Raw genomic sequence first — 22,932 nt, forward strand, 5'->3', positions numbered from 1 at the left:
CTATTTGACATCAACACTATCATTCATATATAAACAATGTTCATCTCTGGGCAGTTATCACCATGCCTAGAAAACTCTTTCTCATCAAGGAAAAGCACCATGAAGGAGAGCACAAAGACCAATGAAAATCTGTCAGCTCCAATCTATCAGTTTGCCTATTAAGCAATCATTGATAATGCTATTAATAATATATTAATAATGGATTCCACATCTTAAACAGGAAAGCCATGCACAACTATCAGCATATCCCTCATACTTTCTCTTATAGTCTTTATTTTGTTTTATAACAAAAATACCTGTTGTGTATTTACCTGTTCTAATCAACTTACCTCTTGAAAATAATTAGCAGTGCCTCTGATTAACTCACCACAGTTAAACAGTCACTCCTCACAAATCTAGAGATTTTGATCAATTAATTGGACTAATCCAGTAGGCTGCAACAAGACTCTTAACATCCTCCAATAATGGGTACTGACTATTGAAAACCAGGTGCCATAAAGGAAAATACAGTTAAATTTGTAATCTCTTCTTTAACTTTTAACATACTACTGTATGTACTGAAGATAGGAAGTGAATAACTACAGTGCACGTGAGAGAGTATGAAGCAGCGTGTAGGTATGCACCCGTCAATACACACACAGAGTAAACAAATCTTAGCACTTATCAAACATAAAAATGATCTCCTCATTGGATCAGAGTTGTCTTATACTGAAAATAGTCTTTTGCAAAGAAAAATGTAATACTCATATTACTTTAGAAAGACAGTTATTCTTTATCACAAAAACAGAAATCCTGCTTCTTTACAACTTCATGGGCAGAGATTTCATGCAGTCAGAAAAAGCGTTTCCTAAAGTTCTAAGTGTTTCATGCCTAAAATTACTTCTGGAAATAATCAGTAAACAGTAGTAGAGACACATTTGAAATGTTTGCCATTGGAAGTACCTCTAATTTTGCACAATTATCACCCAAGGTACTCACATGCACATTTATTCGCAGAGTTGGGCCACACCGCCATTGTGGGTTTTTGTTTGTTCCGAAAAGCCTCTTCAACTCTAGCTTCTGTTTTCCGTACAGTGGAACCATGAGGATTTATTTGTTCTGCTGTTACTGATAAGCCTGCATACAGAAGATAACCATACCTATTTAAATAAACCAAGCTGCATAAAACTATTGAATTTTAAAAGAAACTTGGAATACCATGCTGCAATAAGAACACATCAATTAATATTTAGCTGGACATTCAAAACAAAGATTAGAATCAAGAATATTTGTTTTTGCTGACAAAATAACTTACTGGTTGCATGATCTTAAAACTGTCAGCTCTGACGGCTTAGAAAAATGTGTCTGTTTCTCACACTGGGGTCCCCAAAGATTGCACTCTTCTATCCATATTTGCTCTATAAAGCAAATTCTTACTGACAGTTTCTATTTTTCCTCATTTTAAACAGATGATTTAAAATAAGTGGCGATTCATAATGGCATTGTATGCCATATCAAAAACAGTATCTTAATAAAAACCTTGTATTGTCACCATGATCTATGTTATGTAAAATGGATCCATTTCAGAGTCAATATGAGCTCTTAGATTAAGAAAATGTGATTCTGCTTTTAACAAAAAGTCTGGTTTGCTTTCTGTAATATAAGTTCATCTCATAGCTTCTACTATTTCATAGGGTTTTTAATTAAATTCTAAAAATGCAAACTTTCATATTGGTTAAGCACATAAAGACATAAACGAATCTCTGAGGTTTCATATTTGTGAACTAGACTTTCCTATCCCTCCACTAGAAGTCTTCAGAACATCATACCGTGTCTCCAATAGTAACCAGAACCAAGTGATCAAGAGCTGGCAAGAAGCTGTAAAACTGACGGATACGGAAATTAAAAGATTCAGACAGGAGCTCTCACCTAACTGTTAATAGTTACAGCATAAGTTTCTAGGTACCATTACAAATATTTTAAACTGCATATCAAGCATATTTCATTACTCAAAACATCCACCACTTCTACCTTGTTACCTGCTGGTTTCAACAAGAAGCCACAAATTCCAATAATCTAGCACGTATTGTTCTTAATTTTCCAACTTGTTATCCTTAGATTTACCATCTTTCAACACCACCACCTCATTTCAGTAATACAAGAACAAGAAATTCTAGTTTAACTTCTAGATACTAATTTTATTATACAGTTTATCATTCTGTTACACTGCAGTACTACTTTTTAACTCTGGTAAGGCTTGAAGGTAGGATCCTTTATCAAGCTGAGTCCAGACATATATGCAGAGAAATGTGGACACTGAATGGTGGGGCTTTTTTTTTTCTCCCATCAGAGTGTATACATGCCAGCCTGGTGCTTTTAAAGGAAGATGAAAAGAGAAGCTTAGGGTACTCTGAGCTGAAGAAAAGCTTGCTGTGTATCATACAGTGAAGCACACTCACTGTGACTTCAGGCTTAACATTTATTTAAGGCCTTGCTTGGACATCTCGTTGATATTAAAAAGAATTACTTAAGGGCCCAATTCCCCACCTCATACAGTGGTCAGGCAACAAGGCCGGCTGCCCAATTCAGCGTGATTTCATCGAGTAGCTCCACTCGGGCAAACAGCCTGGTATGAGCAACCACCCTTGCATTTACATGACCAGTTGCACAAAGCTTTTGGACAGCAAAAGGCATAGTTTACACTGCTTACACAGCTTTCCTCAAGTATTTCCTCACTGAAACATTCCATTATTTCAAAATATACTCTTATTACGAAGCAGAGGGGAAGAAAGAGGATCTGGGGATCACTTCTATACCTGACCATCCGCTAATCAATTCAAAGAAGAAACCAGAAATCCCTTAATAACCTTGCGGACATCAAATTAGAAGAAGAAAATGCAAGTATATGTCTTTGTCATCCCTTGTCCAAAATGTTCCAAAACAAGGTACATGTCAAAGTTTAGACCAACAGATGCACTGTGATTTTGCTGATCTGCTGTTCTGTTGAGCATATTCTGTAGAGCAAAATGGGAGTAATGGCAAGGTTGGTCAGCATTCACATCCCTCCATCCATTACAATGACCAGCGCTAAGACTACGTGCCTGAAGCGCCATCTTCTTGATGTTCTACACCACAATCTTTGACAAAACTCCTGATCCAGGGATAGGACAATCTCTTGTGCTTGCTTTACAGCATGAGGTTTCCTCAGACCTCAAGAGCTTGATATATTTTTCTTCATTCATAACCAGTTAATCTAACAAAGCTTCTTCCATGCATTCCAAATCTTCTGTTCTTGCTAATTCAGTAAGTGATCTTAGCCTTCCATGCTCTGCAGCTGGACCAAATGCAGAGCTCATTTGTTCTTGAAACCACCACAATGTGGTCCAAATGCATGAGCGTCTTTGAAATGCGATTTGCAGGTATCTGTGACACTGTAACAGTTTCCATGCCAATGCCTAGAATGCACTTTGAAATCTGTCCATTGTTGTATGTGAGCTGTTGTCACCCACAAACCGGTACTGCTAGTCACCTACCTATATGTGAAGGTCCACTAACCAGCATCTGACGCCAAGAGTATCTTCTTTTTCTGATTTAACAATTTCATTGCATGACACTATCAGCCTTAACTATGATGTCTGAAAATCCACCTCTTTCAACAGGGCCTGCAGGTTTTGCAGATTTATATATTACTTGGTCACTGCCACAAAAAGAAGGGCAGCGTTCCAGTTAGCTCTTGGGAGACTTGCAAGGAGGGACTTAGAAGCTATACAGTCACTCTCTGTAACAAAGAGCTCTTACAAACAGTTACTTTAACCTCGGAAGCAATAACCTTTAACAATCATGGGGGACTCATAATGGATAATTAACTGAGCATAGCTCTCAGCATGACACTAAGGCCAGAATTGTGAATATTCTTATACTTCTAATAGAAAAGTACAGAGGAGAAATGAAGACATTATGTTAGTTCTATTTTACAATCACAGTGAACTACAATTGGTTCTCTTATCCACAATTCAAGACACACATTGGAAGCTTGTACAGAATTAGACAAAAAAATGCATGACTGAATGGGAAAATCATAGAATCAGAATTGTTTAGGTTGGAAAAGACCTTTAAGATCGAGTCCAACTGTTAAATAAAAGGAACTGTATCCATTTTAACTTGAAGAAGAGAAAGCCTACAGATACTCTGTAGTTCAAAGAAATTTATTAATAAAGGGTCCTCAATCTACTGACAGAAGTATTTCAAGAGCCAGCAGCCGTAAGTTAAGACCAGCCAAATTCAACCTAGAAATCAGTTGCAGTTTTTTACCAAAGCAGGAAGCAACTTGCCAAGGTAAAGCTGGAATTATGGAAATCAGTAATCCCTAAATCAACATGAAATTTTGTTCTAATGTTATAGTTCAGTGATTTTCAAGCTTTTTCAGTTTTCAGACCTTTAAAAATTTTCCATGGAGGTACAGAATCTTTCATGTAAACAGAGCCCTACTGGGAGTACGTTCGGGCTTTTGATTAGCTTTTGTGGTCACTTTAGAAGCTGTTCACAGACTTGGAGGTCTACGGACTACAAGTTGAAAATAACTGCACTAATTTAAGCAAAAACTAGAGTCAGTGATTGAAGGTCTATGGACTACAAGTGGAAAACAACTGTGCTAATTTAAACAAAATATGTCAGTGACGTCCTCTAACGTAGGGGGCTATATTTCTTGATTCTGGACTATTAGAATGTCAACCTCATACTCCCCTCAATGTGGATGTAATAGTTGTTTCTTAATCCAAAAAATCAACAGATTATCACCAAAAGTACACTTGTGCACATGCCAGGGTGAACTGAAAATCCACCGTTTAAATGCCATTCTCCCTAATCATAGTTGTTATTACATGCATTACATGGCATTTTTAGAACACAGCTCTGGTTTCGCCACATCTTCAGTCAGTACAGCAATCCCAACATTTATCTCTTCACCATGTTCTACAGTATTTTTTTGTACCAATAGGCAATGCATCCTTCTTTTGTAAAGAAGGATGGCGCCTTATTGGACCAGCTCACATAGCTGGAAAAAGTAGACGAGTTTCAAGCTCAGTCATCCTTTAACAGGCACTGCCTGAGTCTGACACACATTCTATATTTCATCGTAAATTTAAATTTTTATATGGACATTTGTAAATTCTGTTTTCTATTCAATGTATGTTGTGTTATGATAAATGAAGTTAAACATACCTCTTTTTCTTCTCGCTTCCTTGATTTCTTCACACATCTTATTAAATTCTGGATCCAGTTCAGCAGCAATGATAGCATGAGCAGTGTCCTTCAAAGTACAAGCTCTATGTCTAATTATTTTATCTAGAAAACAGGACAGCACACTTGTTAATTTTATCACAATTATGTAAATTCTTTACCATTTCTATGTTGTTCTGTATTGTATATTACAACACTAATAGAGACAGATGTTAACTGGGAAATACTACAAATGTATGAAAACGTAGATGGATCAATACCATAGCATGCTCAAAAATCACAACCCAGCTATTTAACAGATATAGGAGTTTTCATAAGTACAAACTGTTACTTTAATCAATAGTGGCATTTAGAAACAAATATAAACAGTGAATGATGAACACACCTAAATCAACTTACAATCCTTAGAAACTTGCTAGAATCAGCAGGCATAGCCAGTTTCCAGAGGCAGATCTACATGGTATAATACAGTGCAGAGAGTCCCAAAAGTAACAAGAGACTTGTCCAGGAATGAATTTACCCACTGGGGTCTAGGAATGTTTGTACAATTATATTGCCTGCAAACTCATACTGGATGTTTCCTGAATCTGTAATGTAGACCTGGCGTGCTTATATTCCTCCTCTGTTGTTTTTTTTTTTTTTTTTTAACCTTAAATTATTGCTTAATATTTATTTAACAACTGCTATAAAATTCAAATTTGTGCTAAAAAGATTACTTTATTGCTTATATTGAATAGCTATTTCTCATTTTAATCCATTCAGAAGAACGGGCAAGAAACAAGCCTCGAGTTTGCTACATTTTCATCTCTATTTGGGAAACAGGAGAAAAAAAATATTGCCCACACTGGAAGCCTAAATATGACTCATGAAAAAACATTTTTTCAGAGAAGACCAGTTCCCATACCTTTGAAATACACAAAAGAAATTATTCCAACGCTGTTGAAATTTAAAACGTAATTGTAACTAAATAAGTAAGCCCGTATGTGGAGAAAATTGACATCTAGAATGTTGCTTTTCAATGAAACCTACAACACTTGTTGTTTGCTTTTAGTACAAACATTTAATTTGCCAATTCATCCATACTGAATTACTTTTTCCAGTTGATGGAGGTACTTCAACAACAAACATCAACATTAATGTCTACAACATATTATACAATTAGCAGATTTAATCTGTTTTAATAATCACTAAACACAACAATTAAAAGTATCAGTGAACATTTATTAAACAAGGTTTATAATTCTAGAAACAGCAAATTTTACAGCTGGAAAAACTGCCAAGTGAAACACAATATCCAGTATCTAGCTCGAATGAGCCCTACACATGTTTTCTGGGGACATCTACTGCCACTTAAGTCAACTGGAAACTAGAAATTCTTACCCATGTATATTTGTGAAGTACTATGTTTTATGATCACAAAAAATACGCTACACTCTTTGAAGATGTAATTTCGCAATATCAGACTTGAAAAAGTTGGTCAGATAATAAAGTTTAAGACAGCCTCAGAAAAGAAAGAAGAAAAAAAGAAAAAAAAAAGAAAAATCAAATCAAGAGTATTTGATTGAACTACTGCTTTCCTCATATCCTGTGATGGGCAAGACTTTCCCACAGACAGTGCTTCAAAGAGGCAAATATTACTATGTCTAATACACAATAGTTATGTTTCCATGCCTTTAAGAATATTTCCTGGTCAAACAATGGAGGTTAAAAAAAAAACAAAAAAAAAAAAAAACAAAAAAAAAAAACAAACCCACACAACAACACAAAAAACCCTATCTTACTATATAATCTATCTGAAAATTTTATAGCAAAGTACCAGGAAAAAAAAACCCAAAAGATGCCAATCTGGAATATCTGTACTGCATACAAAACCAGCTAGTCTGGTACTCCTATTGCCTTTCCAGCTGAACGATGGGATAGAAGCAGGTACAGTACGATTCTTCTGCAAATTCAAGCATGAAGCAGAAGCAAGCATATATGCCTAGCTTTAAAGAATGTGAACATGTATACGTTAATATTCAGTTAATGCATCTGAAAGCATGTAATGCTTACTCAGAATAGACATGATGCACTGTTTCATCAGTATATTCATACAAAGGCTCAAGAATTCTGCATGCCAGAAGAGCAATACATCATCAATTGTTGACAACGCAGAGGACAGAACTATCTTTCATTACCTAGTCAATGATGAGAAACTTCAATCCAAAACTTAACCTAGAAATAGCCAGATCCATTTATCCCAGCTCAGTCCGGACAGCAAGGAAAACCAAAATGTCCCTATTTTGGTTCCCTACATATATTTCTTAAGACTCTCTCTCTTTGGACAAGCTCAATGAAAACTTTTGCCACTAAGCGTTCCCTAAGCTGTCTTTGCTACTTTATGTTTCTGCCACACTGAACCTCCGACTCGTGTTGTTTATGATCCTGAGCAGATCTGACCTTAGAAGTCTGTAGTCCCATAACACCTGCTCTAAAACTTAAAAAAAAAAAAAAACAAAACTCTTCAGACTACATTTCCTAGAATTAAACAACCAAGACCACAGATCCAAATGGCCTAAAAATGAGAACAAAGGGGGTATGTTAATGCCAATTTTTCCCAAAGCCCACCACTAAGTCACAAACATGTCAGCTGCACGCTCGAGGTATGTCTCATAGTCGTCATCTTCTAAATAAGCGCTCTTCAGATACACTCAATCCCAAGTGTCCATCAAGGCCTTTGATTAGTTCACATCAATTACACATTAGAAGTCCTCGAAAGTGTGTTATCAAGAAGACAGAAAAGCTTTTGCTGTATTTTATCAATGTATTTTTTTTAGTTGTAAAACAGAATGCATCATAAATGGAAGAAATAAAGTTTGTTTTCTACAGATACGAACCAGCACTGGGTTCAAAAGGCAAATGTGAAAAACAAGCGTAACTACTTGACCAGACTATACTGTATCTAGTCCACACGAGACACTTGCAAATGCCTCAGAAAATCAAAACTTGGAGAAGCAAGAAAAATACAGAAAAGCAGGCTTTAACCTGGTAAAATGATTTCACAAGATTTAATAAAAAACTTTTTAACACATTGGACTACATTTGCAGATGGATCCAGATTTCCAAGTATCACTTATATTAAATACAACTACATTAAACGGGTGCTTTTTTGTTGTTGTTTTATTGGTGACTCTGGAAGCTGCCAATAGGAAGGCTTTCTTTTGGCAATGTACACTATAAGGCGGCCCTAGCAAAGAATACAGAAGATGTTCTTTCCTTAGTTTTGAGCATGAACAGCTTTTACATGCATTTCAATCTACAAATTCCATTTTAATTGAAAGCATCCCATCACACTTTGTCAAGACAATACCTTCTAATCTCTCCTAATCAGCTACAACCGACCTCCTCAACTGATGATAAAGGTGAGGAATTGGCTGGATGGCTGCACTCAAAGAGCTGCGGTCAACAGCTCGATGTCCAAGTAGCGACCAGTGACAAGTGGCATTCCTCAGGGCTCGGTACTGGGACCACCACCGTTTAACATCTTTGTCAGCGACACGGACAGTGGGATTGAGTGCACCCTCAGCAAGTTTGCCGACGACACCAAGCTGTGTGGTGCGGTCGACGCGCTGGAGGGCAGGGATGCCATCCAGAAGGACCCTGACAAGCTTGAGAGGTGGGCCTGTGCGAACCTCATGAAGTTCAACAAGGCCAAGTGCAAGGTCTTGCACATGGACTGGGGCAATCCCAAGCACAAATACAGTCTGGGCAGAGAATAGATTGAGCGCAGCCTTCAGAAGGACTTGGGCGCGTTGGTTGATAAAAAGCTCTACATGACCTGGCAATGTGCACTTGCAGCCCAGAAAGCCAACTGTATCCCGGGCTGCATCAAAAGAAGCCTGAACAGCAGGTTGGGGGAGGTGATTCTGCCCCTTTACTCTGCTCTCGTGAGACCCCACCTGGAATACTTCATCCAGCTCTGGGGCCCCCAACATAAGAAGTACATAGACCTGTTGAAGCAGGTCCAGAGGAGGGCCACAAAGATGATCAGTGGGCTGGAGCACCTCTCCTATGAAGACAGGCTGAGAGAGCTGGGGTTGTTCAGCCTGGAGAAGAGAAGGCTCTGGGGAGACCTTATAGCAGCCTCTCAGTACCTGAAAGGGGCCTACAAGAAAGCTGGAGAGGGACTTTTTACAAGGGCACACAGTGATAGGACAATGGGTAATGGCTTTAAACTGAAAGAGGGTAGATTTAGATTAGATATAAGGAAGAAATTCTTCACTATGAGGGTGGTGAGGCACTGGAACAGGTTGCCCAGAGAGGCTGTGGATGCCCCATCCCTGGAAGTGTTCAAGGCCAGGTTGGATGGGCTTTGAGCAACGTGATCTAGTGGAAGGTGTCCCTTGCCCATGGCAGGGGGAACTAGATGATCTTTAAGGTCCCTTCCAACCTAAACCATTCTATGGTTCTATGATTTATCCTGGTTTATTTCTGTCCCCAAATACATAGCTCTTAATTTCTGTGTGTGAATTTCGTGTTCCAAGCCAATGTGGAAATAAAGCAGGCCACTGCCAGATTGCACGCAGGATTCTCTACAGAGCTCTCCAAATTACGTTGGTGTTTTGTGGCATATACAAAGTCTATTCAGTGAAAAGGAGCTATCAAATTCTAAAAGGAACTACGAAACCTAATTTATTAGAAAACAACTCTGAATGCTGTAGTTCTTCTGCTCTTACAATGTCCCCCAGTGCACCACATGCCTCAGAATACTAAAAGCACAGACCCTCAGGACTTGCTTATCCTAACTATCACACAGCATGCAGTTTATTTAAATGCCTGAAGAGTAACCAAATACGTGATTAAATACCAGGCTTTCGGGTTTAGGTAGGCCAAAATGAAGTAGGTCCTTACCTCCAGGATCTTTGTCTGGATTGTACTCCAATGCATTGCTGCAGATCAGGTCAATATCTGTTAGGAAATCCTTGGCTGTTAAGTAGTTGTGTTTATCAATTTTGGTTATTACTGTTGATAGGTCCATTGGCTCTTTGATAACTTCAAGGTAATCTGAAACCTATAAACAAACAGCATACAGACATGACACAGGACCATATGCATTCCATTTGAACACTGCCAATTTCATATCTTTATACTCTTATTCATTCCACATGCTTAGCTCTGATACATTAACTAAACATTTTGATTTCTAAACACATTTATGTTAAAAAAGGAAGTTTTATCAGACTAAATAAAACACAGGACCTCCAAAGCTACTACTTCTTCAATAGCTCACCAATTTATCTTTCAAAATTAATTTAATGGTATTTTTGAGGCAAAACATCTTAACATAAATGTTAAATTAATAAATTTTTAATTTTAGACACTTTTTTTTTTTTTAATAGTGTTTAACACTGTCTTGGGTTAGAAAGACAAAAACCAGCAGCCTAACTCAAAACCCTCGGAAAAACTAGGGAAGCTATATTTTGTTCACTTTGTAGGTAAAGTTCTCATTAAACTGAACAGTCATATTATCAGCTTTTAAATACTTTCTATTGAATAGTTCCTTCAATCACTCGTTCAACAAAAAAAGTCAGGTTTTATCGATTGAAGACATTAGACTGACTGTACAGAAGGGCAGTCTAAAGAGAAAGCCTTGTGTCAGAGTTCACAGCTTACTATGAGCTTAGCTCGTAACTGGAGATTTAGCAACCACTAGGGTACACTAAAAAGTATTTAATGTAATTAATGGTACCATAAGGGGCTCAAGCTTGATAGACAAATGCATCAGCACAGCTGCTGTAACAAAGTTCACAAAAAAAAAAAAAAAATCTATTAATTTGTTATTTACTTCAAGGAAAAAAAAAATAAACTTGAATGTTTCAATGTGATTAAGATTATAATCAATTAAAAATACTGGCAGCCTCAGAAACAGTATTGCGTTTTTTCTTTTGAAATCACCCACGTATGATGGTAGCTGCCAAAATACCGAAGAGTTAAATACATATTCAGATCAAGCCATAATGGCTCTGTGAGAATTTTTTTTTTTTTAAAAAAGTATCTGTAGACATTCATACAAAAATATATTACAATATAAACTAACATTAATGCATTACTTCAGTGGACAGCAGTTTATCACCTAATTCCTTAAATATACACCTTGAAATTTATTAGGAAAAATTAAAATGGCAAAAATTGTCTTTTCGTCTCCCTCTAAGGAACCATGATGATAATTGGTTCAGTGACTGGAAAGCCAAGCCACAGGCTTCCTTTTCTTGTTAGCACATCATCAGAAAGAATCTTCACTGGAAACTGTAAACACTGCTGCTGAATTAGTTAGGAAAATCCTTGACTTATCATGTAGCAACATTCTCTGCAACACAAGTAGGAGTGGAACGAACTTAACACTCAGATTTTCTCAGAAAGTCAAGCAGACTGGCTTTTGGAGAAAAGGAAAGGGTAGTCCTGTTCTTAAAGGCACCAGGTGTGACGAAAAGGATTACATTTAATTTCTAGTGCTGTGATATAATAGCAGGGTTTTTGACAAGTCTTTAAGTAACAAATTCACATTTCTATTCTGCATCTGCAAAACAAGGAAGGTAATTCGTTCTTTCTTTATGTGCTCTTATTCACTTAAGTTTAGACCGCAAGTTCTTTAGGGAAAGAAACTGCCTTTACTACGAGTGAACTTTCCTACAATAATGGACCTCCCAAGCAGTTTCATTTAAAAAAAAAAAAAAAAAAAAAAAAAAATCAAAGTTGCTGCTCAGACCATGCTCACGCTGTAAGCTGGCACATTAAAGAGCTCTTGTCAGTCTTTCAAAAACAGTCAGCTACAGAACACCATGGAAAGCTCAAATCAAGAGAGGACTGCATGGGCCCATAAAAGATGTCTGTTCCATCCTGCATGGAATTTACACTGCAAATCTGCTTTTTACAATGCTGTACTTTTAATGTCCCATATTAATCTCTTAATGTCTTTCAAAAGAGATGCTTCTCTTCAGAAGAAATTAAGCATTTTTTTTTTTAATTAGCAAGCTTGCAAAGCATCCGATCTCAAAGTCAGGCCGAACACAATCCTATTCATATAGCATCACCTGAAAATTGATTTGCAGATCGAACTGTGTCATCAGTTAGGTGTGCACACTCCATAATCGACCAGTTAATGCCTTATAATGTGCTACCATCTGTGATTAATGGCATCCACAAGCATTACTGATGAAATTATTCAGCAATACCATTAATGCTGAATACATTATAGAACATAGATCACTTTCCCAATATTCGCATGCCTATAGAATTACAATGTTGTAAAAGCTTTTATTAAAGAATTATATTTATGGTTTCAAATATTTCAGGAACACTGGTAGGGACAAGAGTGGTGGTGTTTTTAAATGCTTATTTCAGCTATAAAATTGTCAGGAATGCACAAGGTTTTTCAATAGGTCACTGGTATAGCCTAAGAACACGCTCCAGCTCCTTGCATCACAGATGAGGCTGTGACTATCTCACCAGATAAAAATCAGCATTTTAGATTGGAAAGATCATGGATCAAACATCTGTTTTTCTTATCAACTTATCCATTTCCTTTATTTAAATTATATTCCTTTTCTAATAGTTTCAACTTCATTGTTTGCACATTACTGAAACAAGACCTCTTCAATATCCACCGGTTTGCTGAAGATGTTAAAGCGTTTGTCTGTGGCCAGCCTCTTGGTAACATCCCTGAGAAACAACCGCAGCTCTCTCAATGTGTTCTCTTCCTGGTCCTCCATTCGCTGTTTTTCTGCTTCTGACAGCTCACGGGCAGGACATGGCAGTGCAAGAGGAAGAACTTCCAGAGCACGAAGAGCTAGGGAAAAAACAAGAAGTCAGACAATGGAAATATTAACAACACAGTGGCTCTTGGGATTATGCCGCTCCAAATTTCATTATATATTTAATCTGCCTCATCGATCTATCACTGCATCCTTAACCCCACAGCTCTCCATTTTCCAAAACTGATAACCGATTTATTTGAAATTTATTTCTGCACAAAATTTATTCTGGGCACTGATTAACCCTGTCAAACGCTAATTACACTAACTGCCATTTACCCACACCTTTTGAAAAAGGAAAATATCACAAAAGAAAAAACATTCAGGTCACATTATTATTGGTTTTACTGTAACTTAGTTTACCAGCCTGTTTCCTTCTTGGTGGGGGCATTGCTGCCTCATCAAGAATTAACCCTTTGAAAAATCGCAATCTGTCTTCTTCACTTGGTCTTTGAATATAAAAAACCTCTTCATACTGGATTCTGAAAATACATTTCACCTAAAGAAAAAAAAAAAAGCCATATGAAAATTGAGCCCCAACTCAAAATACAGGATTAATGACCACAATAAAACACTAGTCATAAACTTTTCAAAATTAGCCACATGAGAGAAGATAGTAAACTCCACCCAAAGCTGTGTACACAGTCTAGGAAAAACAAATACTTGTAATTTTCACTGAACTTTCTGTAGTAACTAAATTTGCAGAATCCCATGATCCTAACAATGGCCATCTCTGCAGTGAAAAGAGAACAGACAAGGGTGGGGGAATCAAAGAAAATGTTGAGGAAAAAAATAGGAACTCCTCTCGCCCATCCTGAACCTCAGAGGTTATAAAGCTAAAGGTTAGGCCTTTAGACTAAATCTGCATTTAATTACACTGGAGCAATTTGTCAAAACGAACAACTGACAAAATGAACAATTTTGTCTTCTCAGCAAAGCAGCATGGCGATTATGAAAATCAGTAATATGGACATACATCCCTCATTAAAGAAAATTACAAACATTTAATTAATATTATATTTTCAGTTTCACATATTTTAAATTAAGTTAGAAAACCAGTGCAAAACAGAATGTTTTTACGTGATCAAAACATTCTGAAGAGCACAAAACTCCCTAACAACGCCTCCTTCCACGTTAAACTTACCTCTTCGGGCAATTCACTATACATGGACTCAGAGGTAGACAGTAGAAATATAGGGGAGAAAGATGGTATATCTTGCAGCAAAGTTAGAAAAGTAGCTCTCACAGTTTCACTGACAGCTTCCCACCAATCACCAATATGAGGCATGTAAACAATACTTGGTACTGTTCTTCGAGCTTCACGAAAGATCTAATTAAAAGAAACAGTGGTATTTAAACTAAGAAACTAATTGTTATTATCACTTGTGAGTAATACAATTCTTGTGGACTAGGAAATGACTCATGTTTGTGGTATTTTATATACAAATGTTCCAGTAAAATAAAATTATCTAATGATAAAGGCTTTCTAAACAAGTGTTTGTGACTGTTAGCTGTATCATTCAATTATTTTATATCAATGTGCTAGAGAGACTACAAAACAACTACTTGTCATATATGTTTTAAAAGCTTGCTAAGGCTGAACAATCAAGATGAAAATTAAACTGGTTTGCAATCCATGCAAAATCCACCACAAACTGTTTCGAAACCTAAAACATTTTAAACTAAGTAAATGAACCTAGAACCACAGCACACCAATTTATACGCAAGCTAATAAAATGAAAATCAGGAACTGAATACCCAGATTAAGCTTACTTGACATTAGGTATGGGACCAAGGGGGCAAGTTAAAAATGTAATTACTCCCACTAGTCAGCAGAGAGATCTTGATCACCCTCTAGGGACCCCTTTCTTTTAAACATGAAAATAGAGGGAGCTTGTGAAAACCTGGCTTTTAAGTTACATTCCAGTTAGCTGGCTTTATATTGATGCAACTAATTCTGTTCCAGAATTACCTCATTTACTCATTACAAGAGAATCTGAAATGTCACCTGTGCACACGATTCTTCAGGCGTTTTGGCACTGACTGAATAAAGTGCTGGCAGATCTAGCCTGTGTACAGAGAATTTTTCAAGAGTGTGCAATAGTGCTGGAGCAAGGTGCGAAGTCTGACCCGAACCTCTCTCTCCAGATAGCAGTAATCTTGGTCTGTAAGAGGTTGGCTGGTGATAAGCTGACCTGCAGCAAAACAACAGTTACAAAATACAATTAACATGCTGATGTTATTAATGGATGGATACATAAAGTAAGATTTTTAGAATCCAAAAAACCTTCAGTAATGGATAACAGTTTCCTACAATACCCTTAAATGATTCAACTAACTCTAGTATATCTAAACACTACTCAAAGTCTCAATAACCCAGGCTTTGCCTATTCTTTGATTTCACAACAATTTAATTCAAACTCATCTGTGCAAAGCTGTGTACATATTAAATTCATGAAAACTTTGACTATAAGCAGTTTATTTTAAAACAATCCCTTGATCATATAAGAAGACTTAATGGACTTCCAGTGAAGATATCTATTTAATCATGTCTAGGTTCAGTCCTAACTACCAAAGCATCTCTTCAGCAGCCTCGGGAATCCCAGGTCAATACATTCATCCCTTAAAGTGCTACCCAGGATTTCCAAGAACCACCTAACATGTCAACACTTTGTTTAAGAAATAGGACCTGAAGTAGGACTGAATAAAATCACTATTCATCTTCTATTTTAGCATATTCATATGCTTCTATTCAGTAGATTCCCAGACAGAAGAAAGATTTTTAAATGAAAAACTGCAAAGGTAGACTTATTTTTTGTTTTCGCGGTTAAGAAGAAATCCTAAGGAGTACATACAAGGATTTTTTCGGTTTTTCTTTATTTGTTTGTTTTGGGGGGTTTTGCCCTGTTTTGGGGACAAGTGAGACATGAAGAGAGAAGCATTAGGTTTTTCCATTAAAAGTCTTTTCATAATCCATTTTCTATAAACGGAAACAAGAAAGTTTTTTAATTAATTTGCATTTGCTCTCATTAAGGCATTTTTATCTGCATACCAATCAGCTCGGGCAGTGAAACAAGACTGGCTGGTTTTATTTCAGGTTAAATATTTTGTAACAGCTATGAACATTGCTGACCTTTGGCTTTTCAGTTCTGTGGTGGAGGTTACACACATGAATAGCAATCAAATATGCTCAGAAAGATAGATCAAGGGGGGCTTACATGCTTTACAAAAATAGACATACTTTTCGAGATTATTTTATTTAGACACACATCCACACAAACATATTGTTGTTTTGGTTTTGAGTTCCCCCTCCTGCCCTCACAACAAAAGCTAAAATTCAGCATTAAAATACTTGACTATGTACCTCAAACTGTTTGAACTTAAATCCTTATTTTTAAGCTTAGATTTCCGTAAATGCTGTTCTGGCATCACTCTAGCACAAAAGTTTTAGCAGTTTTCCACAAGATGGCTCTACTAAACAGTACTACTACTGAACAGTTTTCCTAACCTCATTTTCACTATTTAGCAAGCTCCCTGCAGAACCCATCACAAAGTAGTCTAAAACTATTCTTAATACAAAGAAGTGTTAGTTTATTACTGTTAATTACTGTAGCCAGTCCAATTCATACGGGAAAGACTCATCCAAATTTCACACACTTTCTGAATTCCCATTTTCCCAAAACTTTCCATGAAAAACAATGAAAAAAAGACGTTAGAAATGCTGAATGCATTCATTATGTAACACATCCAAACAGCTGCATACACTGAAGCTCAACAATATGTTAGACTAAGAAAAAGCAGACAACCTCTCCAAAATCTTCCTACGTACCTCTCTTCCCAGTTCTTAATCTTTCAAATCAAAACAGTTTGTTACAATTAAGAACTGCTGCTAACATCCTTACTTCTAAGCTACACCTCTCTGTTGCAAAATACTTCCAATTACTGCGTCTAGGATGTGGCCTTTCCTAAGATCATTCACACATCTAAAACTCTTGTCCATACACTTATATGTTTCTATTATAGAACACCATTGCCACCGCAAAGCAAAAGATTATTGTTGTTACCTCTCCTGATGTAAAAATTTCATGGTTTTATCTATCTGGTTATATGAGCCTTTAGAGAAACACTCACGTTGTAAAATGAAGGTAGGGTTTATGTATAGCAGCTGATGACTGTTTCTTTGGTGATCCTGAGTGACAGCTTGTCTCAAAAATTGATGAAGCATTCTCATCTTCACTATCATCTAATATTAGACTTGGTACATCTGTTCCAAGAAATATATTAATTAGTACCTTATCACCTCTAAGTACACACACAACAAACAAGACAAGACATTACAATTTTCTTCATGTACATTATAACACATTTTCAAATGTAGAAAAAATGAGCTAAAACTGTCTAAATATCAGAGCACAGAATACTAAGTACTTATTACTTCAAAAACCAAAACAAATTAAATATTGTAGAAGTCTAATCATAATTACAATTAATTTTTTAAACTAAGCAGAACAACTTCACGAATACAACAAATGTTTAACTTGTTATGAAATGCTTCCTTTGGTTTTATTTCACAGCTAGAGGTTTTTCAAGCATAAAGTTATAAAATCTGTAATTGCTCAGACTATATAGAATTTTGTACTTATTTATTTGCTCTAAGTGCCCAAATTTTCACAGGTACACTTCTTACAAAATTATTCTCAGCACGACTACCTAGATAATGTATGTTTATGAAGAACTGTTTTCCACCCTTGGATAATCTGCCAAAGAATATCAAATTACTTTTTATCAAAACCAGTTCAATTCATTCCACGATCACATACTGTAACTTAATCTATTTTAATTCCTTTGCTAATATAGTAGTATAATGAACTGAAGTACTTTCTATATAGACATTCAGAAACAAAAAGCTAAAAGACCGATTACATTCAAAAGACAGACTGCAGGGACAAACAACTGCAAAAAAATACAAATATGGCACTAAACCAAAACAATCGGTTGACAGCTGAAAATGAGGTACAGCTAAATTAGCTACCAGAGCTGCAAAAGGATTAAGAGTAGACTGCTGCAATTTGATAATGAGAAAGAAACTGCTACAAGATCTTTATTTGGCCCAGGAAAGGAGTTTAGTCGATGTTACCCTAAGCAAGCCACTCGCTCTCACTGCTATAGAGAAATCAGTCTGCAACGATGGGATGAAAATGGTCACAGCCGCTCAGCTGTACAGTAAGAGCAGCGCAGAGGCCGGGTCTCCTGAGGAACAACATGCTCTGCCATGGATGGGCAGCATTTCTGAGAGCAGCCCTGAGTCCCTGCAGCACACCGCTGCCCAGGCCAGCCACCGGGCATCCTAACAGTAGCCCAAGTTGGCCAAAGCCACTTAGAAAAATAGACTGCTGTGAAATGAAAGCGAAACACAGTGAGATCTAAGTGTTATTCTCAAACATAGGACCCCCACATGATTTGCCTGATTTACATGAAGCCACGGCCCAGGTACCACTACACTGATCACACCGCTACCACGGGACAAAAGAATCAACTTAAAGGCGGTGTTAAGTGTTAGACAGAGACGCCATCTAAGGGCTGTGCATCTAGACATATGATCCCAGGAAAAATTGTTAAGAGACACCAAAGGTTCCCTTAATTGGCTGCGTGATGTAAGAAACTGGATTCAGAGTAGGCTGGGCAGGAATGATGGGTATGGGATGAGGACATGTCACACCCCTTGGCAATGCATGATGCAGTCACACACCTGACATCACTCCTCAGAGAGCAAAGATAGAAAAGGCTTGCAGACCGCAACCAGTGGCCAAAAGCTAGTCCATAGCAAGAAAAAGCAGGTCAGAAACTGCTAAACACATTGAGCTCTGGGCAAGGATAGAGGCCTTCAAATCAGCTGGACACAGGCCTCCTAATTCTTGGCTCACTGCAGTCCTCAAACAGGCAGAATTTTGCTATACCAAACGTAGACCCATAGCACATGTCCTATGCTCATGCACTGGACACAGCTTTTGCTTCCTAAAATACACAATTATTAAAAAAGTCAGCCCATCTTTTAACCCCAACCATTAAGGCTCTGTGACATCGCTTGAGCGTCTGAGTCACGGAACTATGAGAAACAGGAATCATTAGTGAACTGCAAAGACATGTAGAAAACTAGATTTGCAGACTGTAAGTGCACCACTAAGCACCTGCCATATACCTGGCTCTGAATTAAAAAAACAAAACAAAACAAAACCCTGAAGCCCTAGTGTGTAACCTACATTTACATTTAAAATCATCGTACATGAAAGTGGATTTTGCTGTTTTTAACACAGATTAAGCTTATTATTCAATATTTTCTTGGGTTTAAGAGGGTAAAAAGAAAAACTAAGGTACAGAAGAAACTTCAAAAGAAACCTTAGTTCTTATAGCTTCAAAATCAATTATCTACAAACATTTAAAAGTAACCATAGAAGCAGAATTATCTAGTAAAACTACTATTTAACTCAATGAACGCTTCCAAACTCACTTTGCTAGCAATAATGAGTAGAAATAAATAGGAATATAAAGAATGTAACCAAAGAAAATATTTTGAACTAGAACTTTACAGCAAACACAGGCACACCTAATTCAATTCTTCAACAATAATGACAATCTCTAAATTGGGCATTACCAACAGGTCAACAGTATACAGAGAGACTTCACCATCTTAAACAACTTTGGTTACGAGAGCCTAATAGGATCGAGGGAGCCTAATACGATCTAACTGCAGCTGCAAGCCAGCTCACCTCCCCCTACCCACCACCACATGCTCCCAGGCCCCATCTCATGCCAGCTCCAACACTCGTTAAAACCTCCAGCTATCCTACAGTCAGCAGAAAACTAACCTGACAAAATACATCATTTTTGGATGAGTTTGCTGGCTAAAATGGTTTAACAAAGGGCCTGATGTTCTAAAGTAAGTGCAAGGGATAGAGCAAAAATGCACAGCTGGGCTGGAGGAACGCAGCAGCCAGCACAAGGATCAGCTTAAGCTGCCTGGGCTGCAGTCTGAAAGAGTGCTCTGGAATAGGAATGACAAGAAAGTCATGGCTGTCACAGATTTGCTTTATGACTGGGCGACTTTCAAGTTAATCACACACAACCACAAGTACTGTTTACAGAGTTGGGGGGAGGAGGGGCAGTGATCCCAGATAAGAACAGTAGGAAAGAGTATGCCAGAATAAGTAGGTATGAAAACCAAGATATCTTGTTCAACATTTAACTTCCAAGAAATGACCAGGGTAACGATTAAAGTACGTCTCAGAGAACAGCTGGGTAAAAAAACCCAGAACCTATTGACTCACTGCCAGTCAAAACAGTCAGTCGCATTCCTTCTTATTCCCTCCTTCCTCAACGCACTCGCATTGCTCCCATCGCAGCAGGGTTCTGGCATACAGCTGACCCCTTAGTGAGTTGATTTTACTCACTAATTTGGCAAAAAGCTAACTTGACAAAACAGCAAATAGTTCTCCACTTGCTAAGCCAGCAGAATCCACCCAGAGGATCAGGCGCATCAGGCCAGCTCAAGGGGAGGGAAGCCTCAGGACTTTCTCCTTAACCAGTCGATGCCCGCTCCGTAGGCTCCGGTACCGCGGCTAACCACAGCCTCGCCTGCTGAGCTGCGAGCTCCCCGCAGCGCTCCTTCGCAGCCTGCTTCTGCACCATCAACGAGCAAAGGACCGGCGACAGCTAATTGACACTCAAGACAAAAGCCACAGTTTCAGGTCCTAACACACCGAGCAACATTATCTCACTATTTTCTTTTGTTCCGCCATCTGATTATGCCCCATTATTTCTGATATCTAAACTGTAAATTACTTGGGGGTTCTCCTTTTTTCAGATGACACTCGCACCTATGGGATCTTGGTCTAGATAGCTCAGTTTATTAAATTCCACAGCGACTTGGAATCAGCAAAAATAATTAAGCAACAACCAAGCAAATTGTATTTACGTGCTAACAGCACTGAACCAAATACACATCAGATTTAAGGCCAGCAATACAAGAAAGCCAGAAATATTTCCAAATTGAAACAGCATTTGCAAAAAACCCCCCCAAAAAAACCAAAAAACCCAAACACCTTCAACCCACATACCTTCACTTTTGTCACCCTGGCTAAATTCAGCATGAGGAAACACTTTGTGTAAAACCTCAAGAAGGTTAGTGAAGGTACGTTCCAACAGTGGTCTGATCACAGGAGATAACGCATGTCCTGAAGATGTCACGGCACGTTGGGAAGCAGGCACAATATTCTGCATTGCATGATAAAAATCCTGTGCGCTGAGAACTACTGAAGAAACATCAAGCTGTAGTTTCTGACTGCTCACATAAATCTGGGGATAGCGTCGTCTCAGGGCAATCAAGGCAGCCTCAGTGCAAAGTGCTTTTATGTCAGCTCCACAGTACCCTAGTGCACACAAAAACAGAAGTATCTTCCATGAAATAGCATTGCTGTGCTACATATATTTCAAACATGCCTAAAGCTAAAAAAAATAAAAAAAAAAAAAAAAAAATCACTAATACTTAATTGTCAAGGTCCACAAAGCATCTGCCAAAAGGTATCAGGTCATAATTCCGTGACGGTGTTGTGTACCACAAAATTATGTACAGGTATATTGAAATATAGTAAGACATGAATTCCACATTGAAGTTAAAATCACCTACGTTTTCACTATATAGTGCGATACATAGTGTATTTTCAGCCCAGGGTGATAGGTCAGTCATCGCTCTTTTTCCTTAATATTGTCTAAAGCATGTGTGCAATGTTAACAGGCAAGTAACTAGCTTACTTCAATATCTCTACATTAATATATTTTTTTAATAGCAAAGTAATTTTGTTATACTGGCTGAATATCACCGACTCTAAACTTTTACAGACTGAGAAAATGAACAGTATAAAGAAAAATGTTTCATGAATAGAATATGGAAGAGATGAAACCTCTTGTTAAAAAGGTGAACTTTTACTATCAAGAAAAACATCTCGGACTTTTTACAGTTTCATAATTTTACTAATATAATCAAAAGAGTAGAAAAACTATTAAAAAGCATTAGAGTTTTAATTTAGCCTAGCTTCATAAGTATCTACAGGTGGCCACCTATAATTGCTTAACCATCATTACTGAAAAACACAGATCTGATAATTATGGAATACTGAGACACTTAATATCTCTGTGTCTTTTGCAGTACTAATGGTTTGGGGTTTTTCCCCAGAGCTAGAAATTAGATTTCAAATTTTTCCATATCTCTCAGCGAGAGACATTAATATGCCACCATATTTTGCAGCACCATAGCTCCTATCTTTCAAAAAATGTAAAACATTATGCCAGTGGGAAAACTCTTTTAGAGAATTATAGTCACTATAGGAAAACGTATTGCACTGAGGTATTGCCACATAAAAGTTCATGGATTTGCAACACAGCATTTATAGAAGCTAATTAATCAATTCTTTACTTAAATTATTCTCGATCAACTTTTTTTTAACCAGACTTGCTCCTCCCCGCCAGGTCTTAACACCATTTGCACTTTTTCTACTCTCTTTTTGTATTGGTCTTTTGACAGTACCGTGTCCCAAAACTGAAGCCTGCCTTGTTTCTCTCTCTCAGTGCTCCTGGCACACATATTTTTACAAAATCCATACAGCAACAAGGAACAAAGCTCATTCCACGCACAGTGTCGAAAAATAAAAAAGGAAGCAATTAATACAAAAGAGAGACAATTTTCCATCCCCATCTTTCAGATATATAAATCTAGGGGATAATAATAAAAGATACCAACTTTTCAGCTATAAAGTTGACTTCAATCAGCTGAGACTTCAAATTCTGCCCGAGTTTCTCATATATACTTAAAAATAATTTTTAAAACGCAAAAAAAACCCAATGGAAGATCACCATAAATATTACACTCCTT

At 37.4% G+C, this 22,932-nt stretch overlaps 1 protein-coding gene across 5 annotated transcripts in view; it reads right to left on the reverse strand.

Annotated features, from left to right (window-relative positions):
- Positions 1-22,932, reverse strand: part of ATAD2B (ATPase family AAA domain containing 2B) — an 82,786-nt gene that overhangs the window by 20,537 nt on the left and 39,317 nt on the right. For 4 of the 5 annotated variants that reach the window (XM_082307453.1, XM_082307451.1, XM_082307450.1 and 1 more), the window contains 9 exons: positions 21,122-21,433; positions 17,139-17,271; positions 15,016-15,202; positions 14,152-14,337; positions 13,371-13,506; positions 12,846-13,042; positions 10,108-10,267; positions 5,200-5,322; positions 979-1,116 (listed from right to left, as the gene is read on the reverse strand). In XM_082307453.1, coding sequence (XP_082163579.1) covers positions 979-1,116; positions 5,200-5,322; positions 10,108-10,267; positions 12,846-13,042; positions 13,371-13,506; positions 14,152-14,337; positions 15,016-15,202; positions 17,139-17,271; positions 21,122-21,433 — 1,572 coding nt within the window. The remainder of the gene's footprint in view (positions 1-978; positions 1,117-5,199; positions 5,323-10,107; positions 10,268-12,845; positions 13,043-13,370; positions 13,507-14,151; positions 14,338-15,015; positions 15,203-17,138; positions 17,272-21,121; positions 21,434-22,932) is intronic. The other variant, XM_082307452.1, reaches the window with a different exon arrangement.

The sequence above is a fragment of the Platalea leucorodia genome (assembly GCF_965183815.1).
Source record: "Platalea leucorodia genome assembly, chromosome: 3".
NCBI lineage: Eukaryota > Metazoa > Chordata > Aves > Pelecaniformes > Threskiornithidae > Platalea > Platalea leucorodia.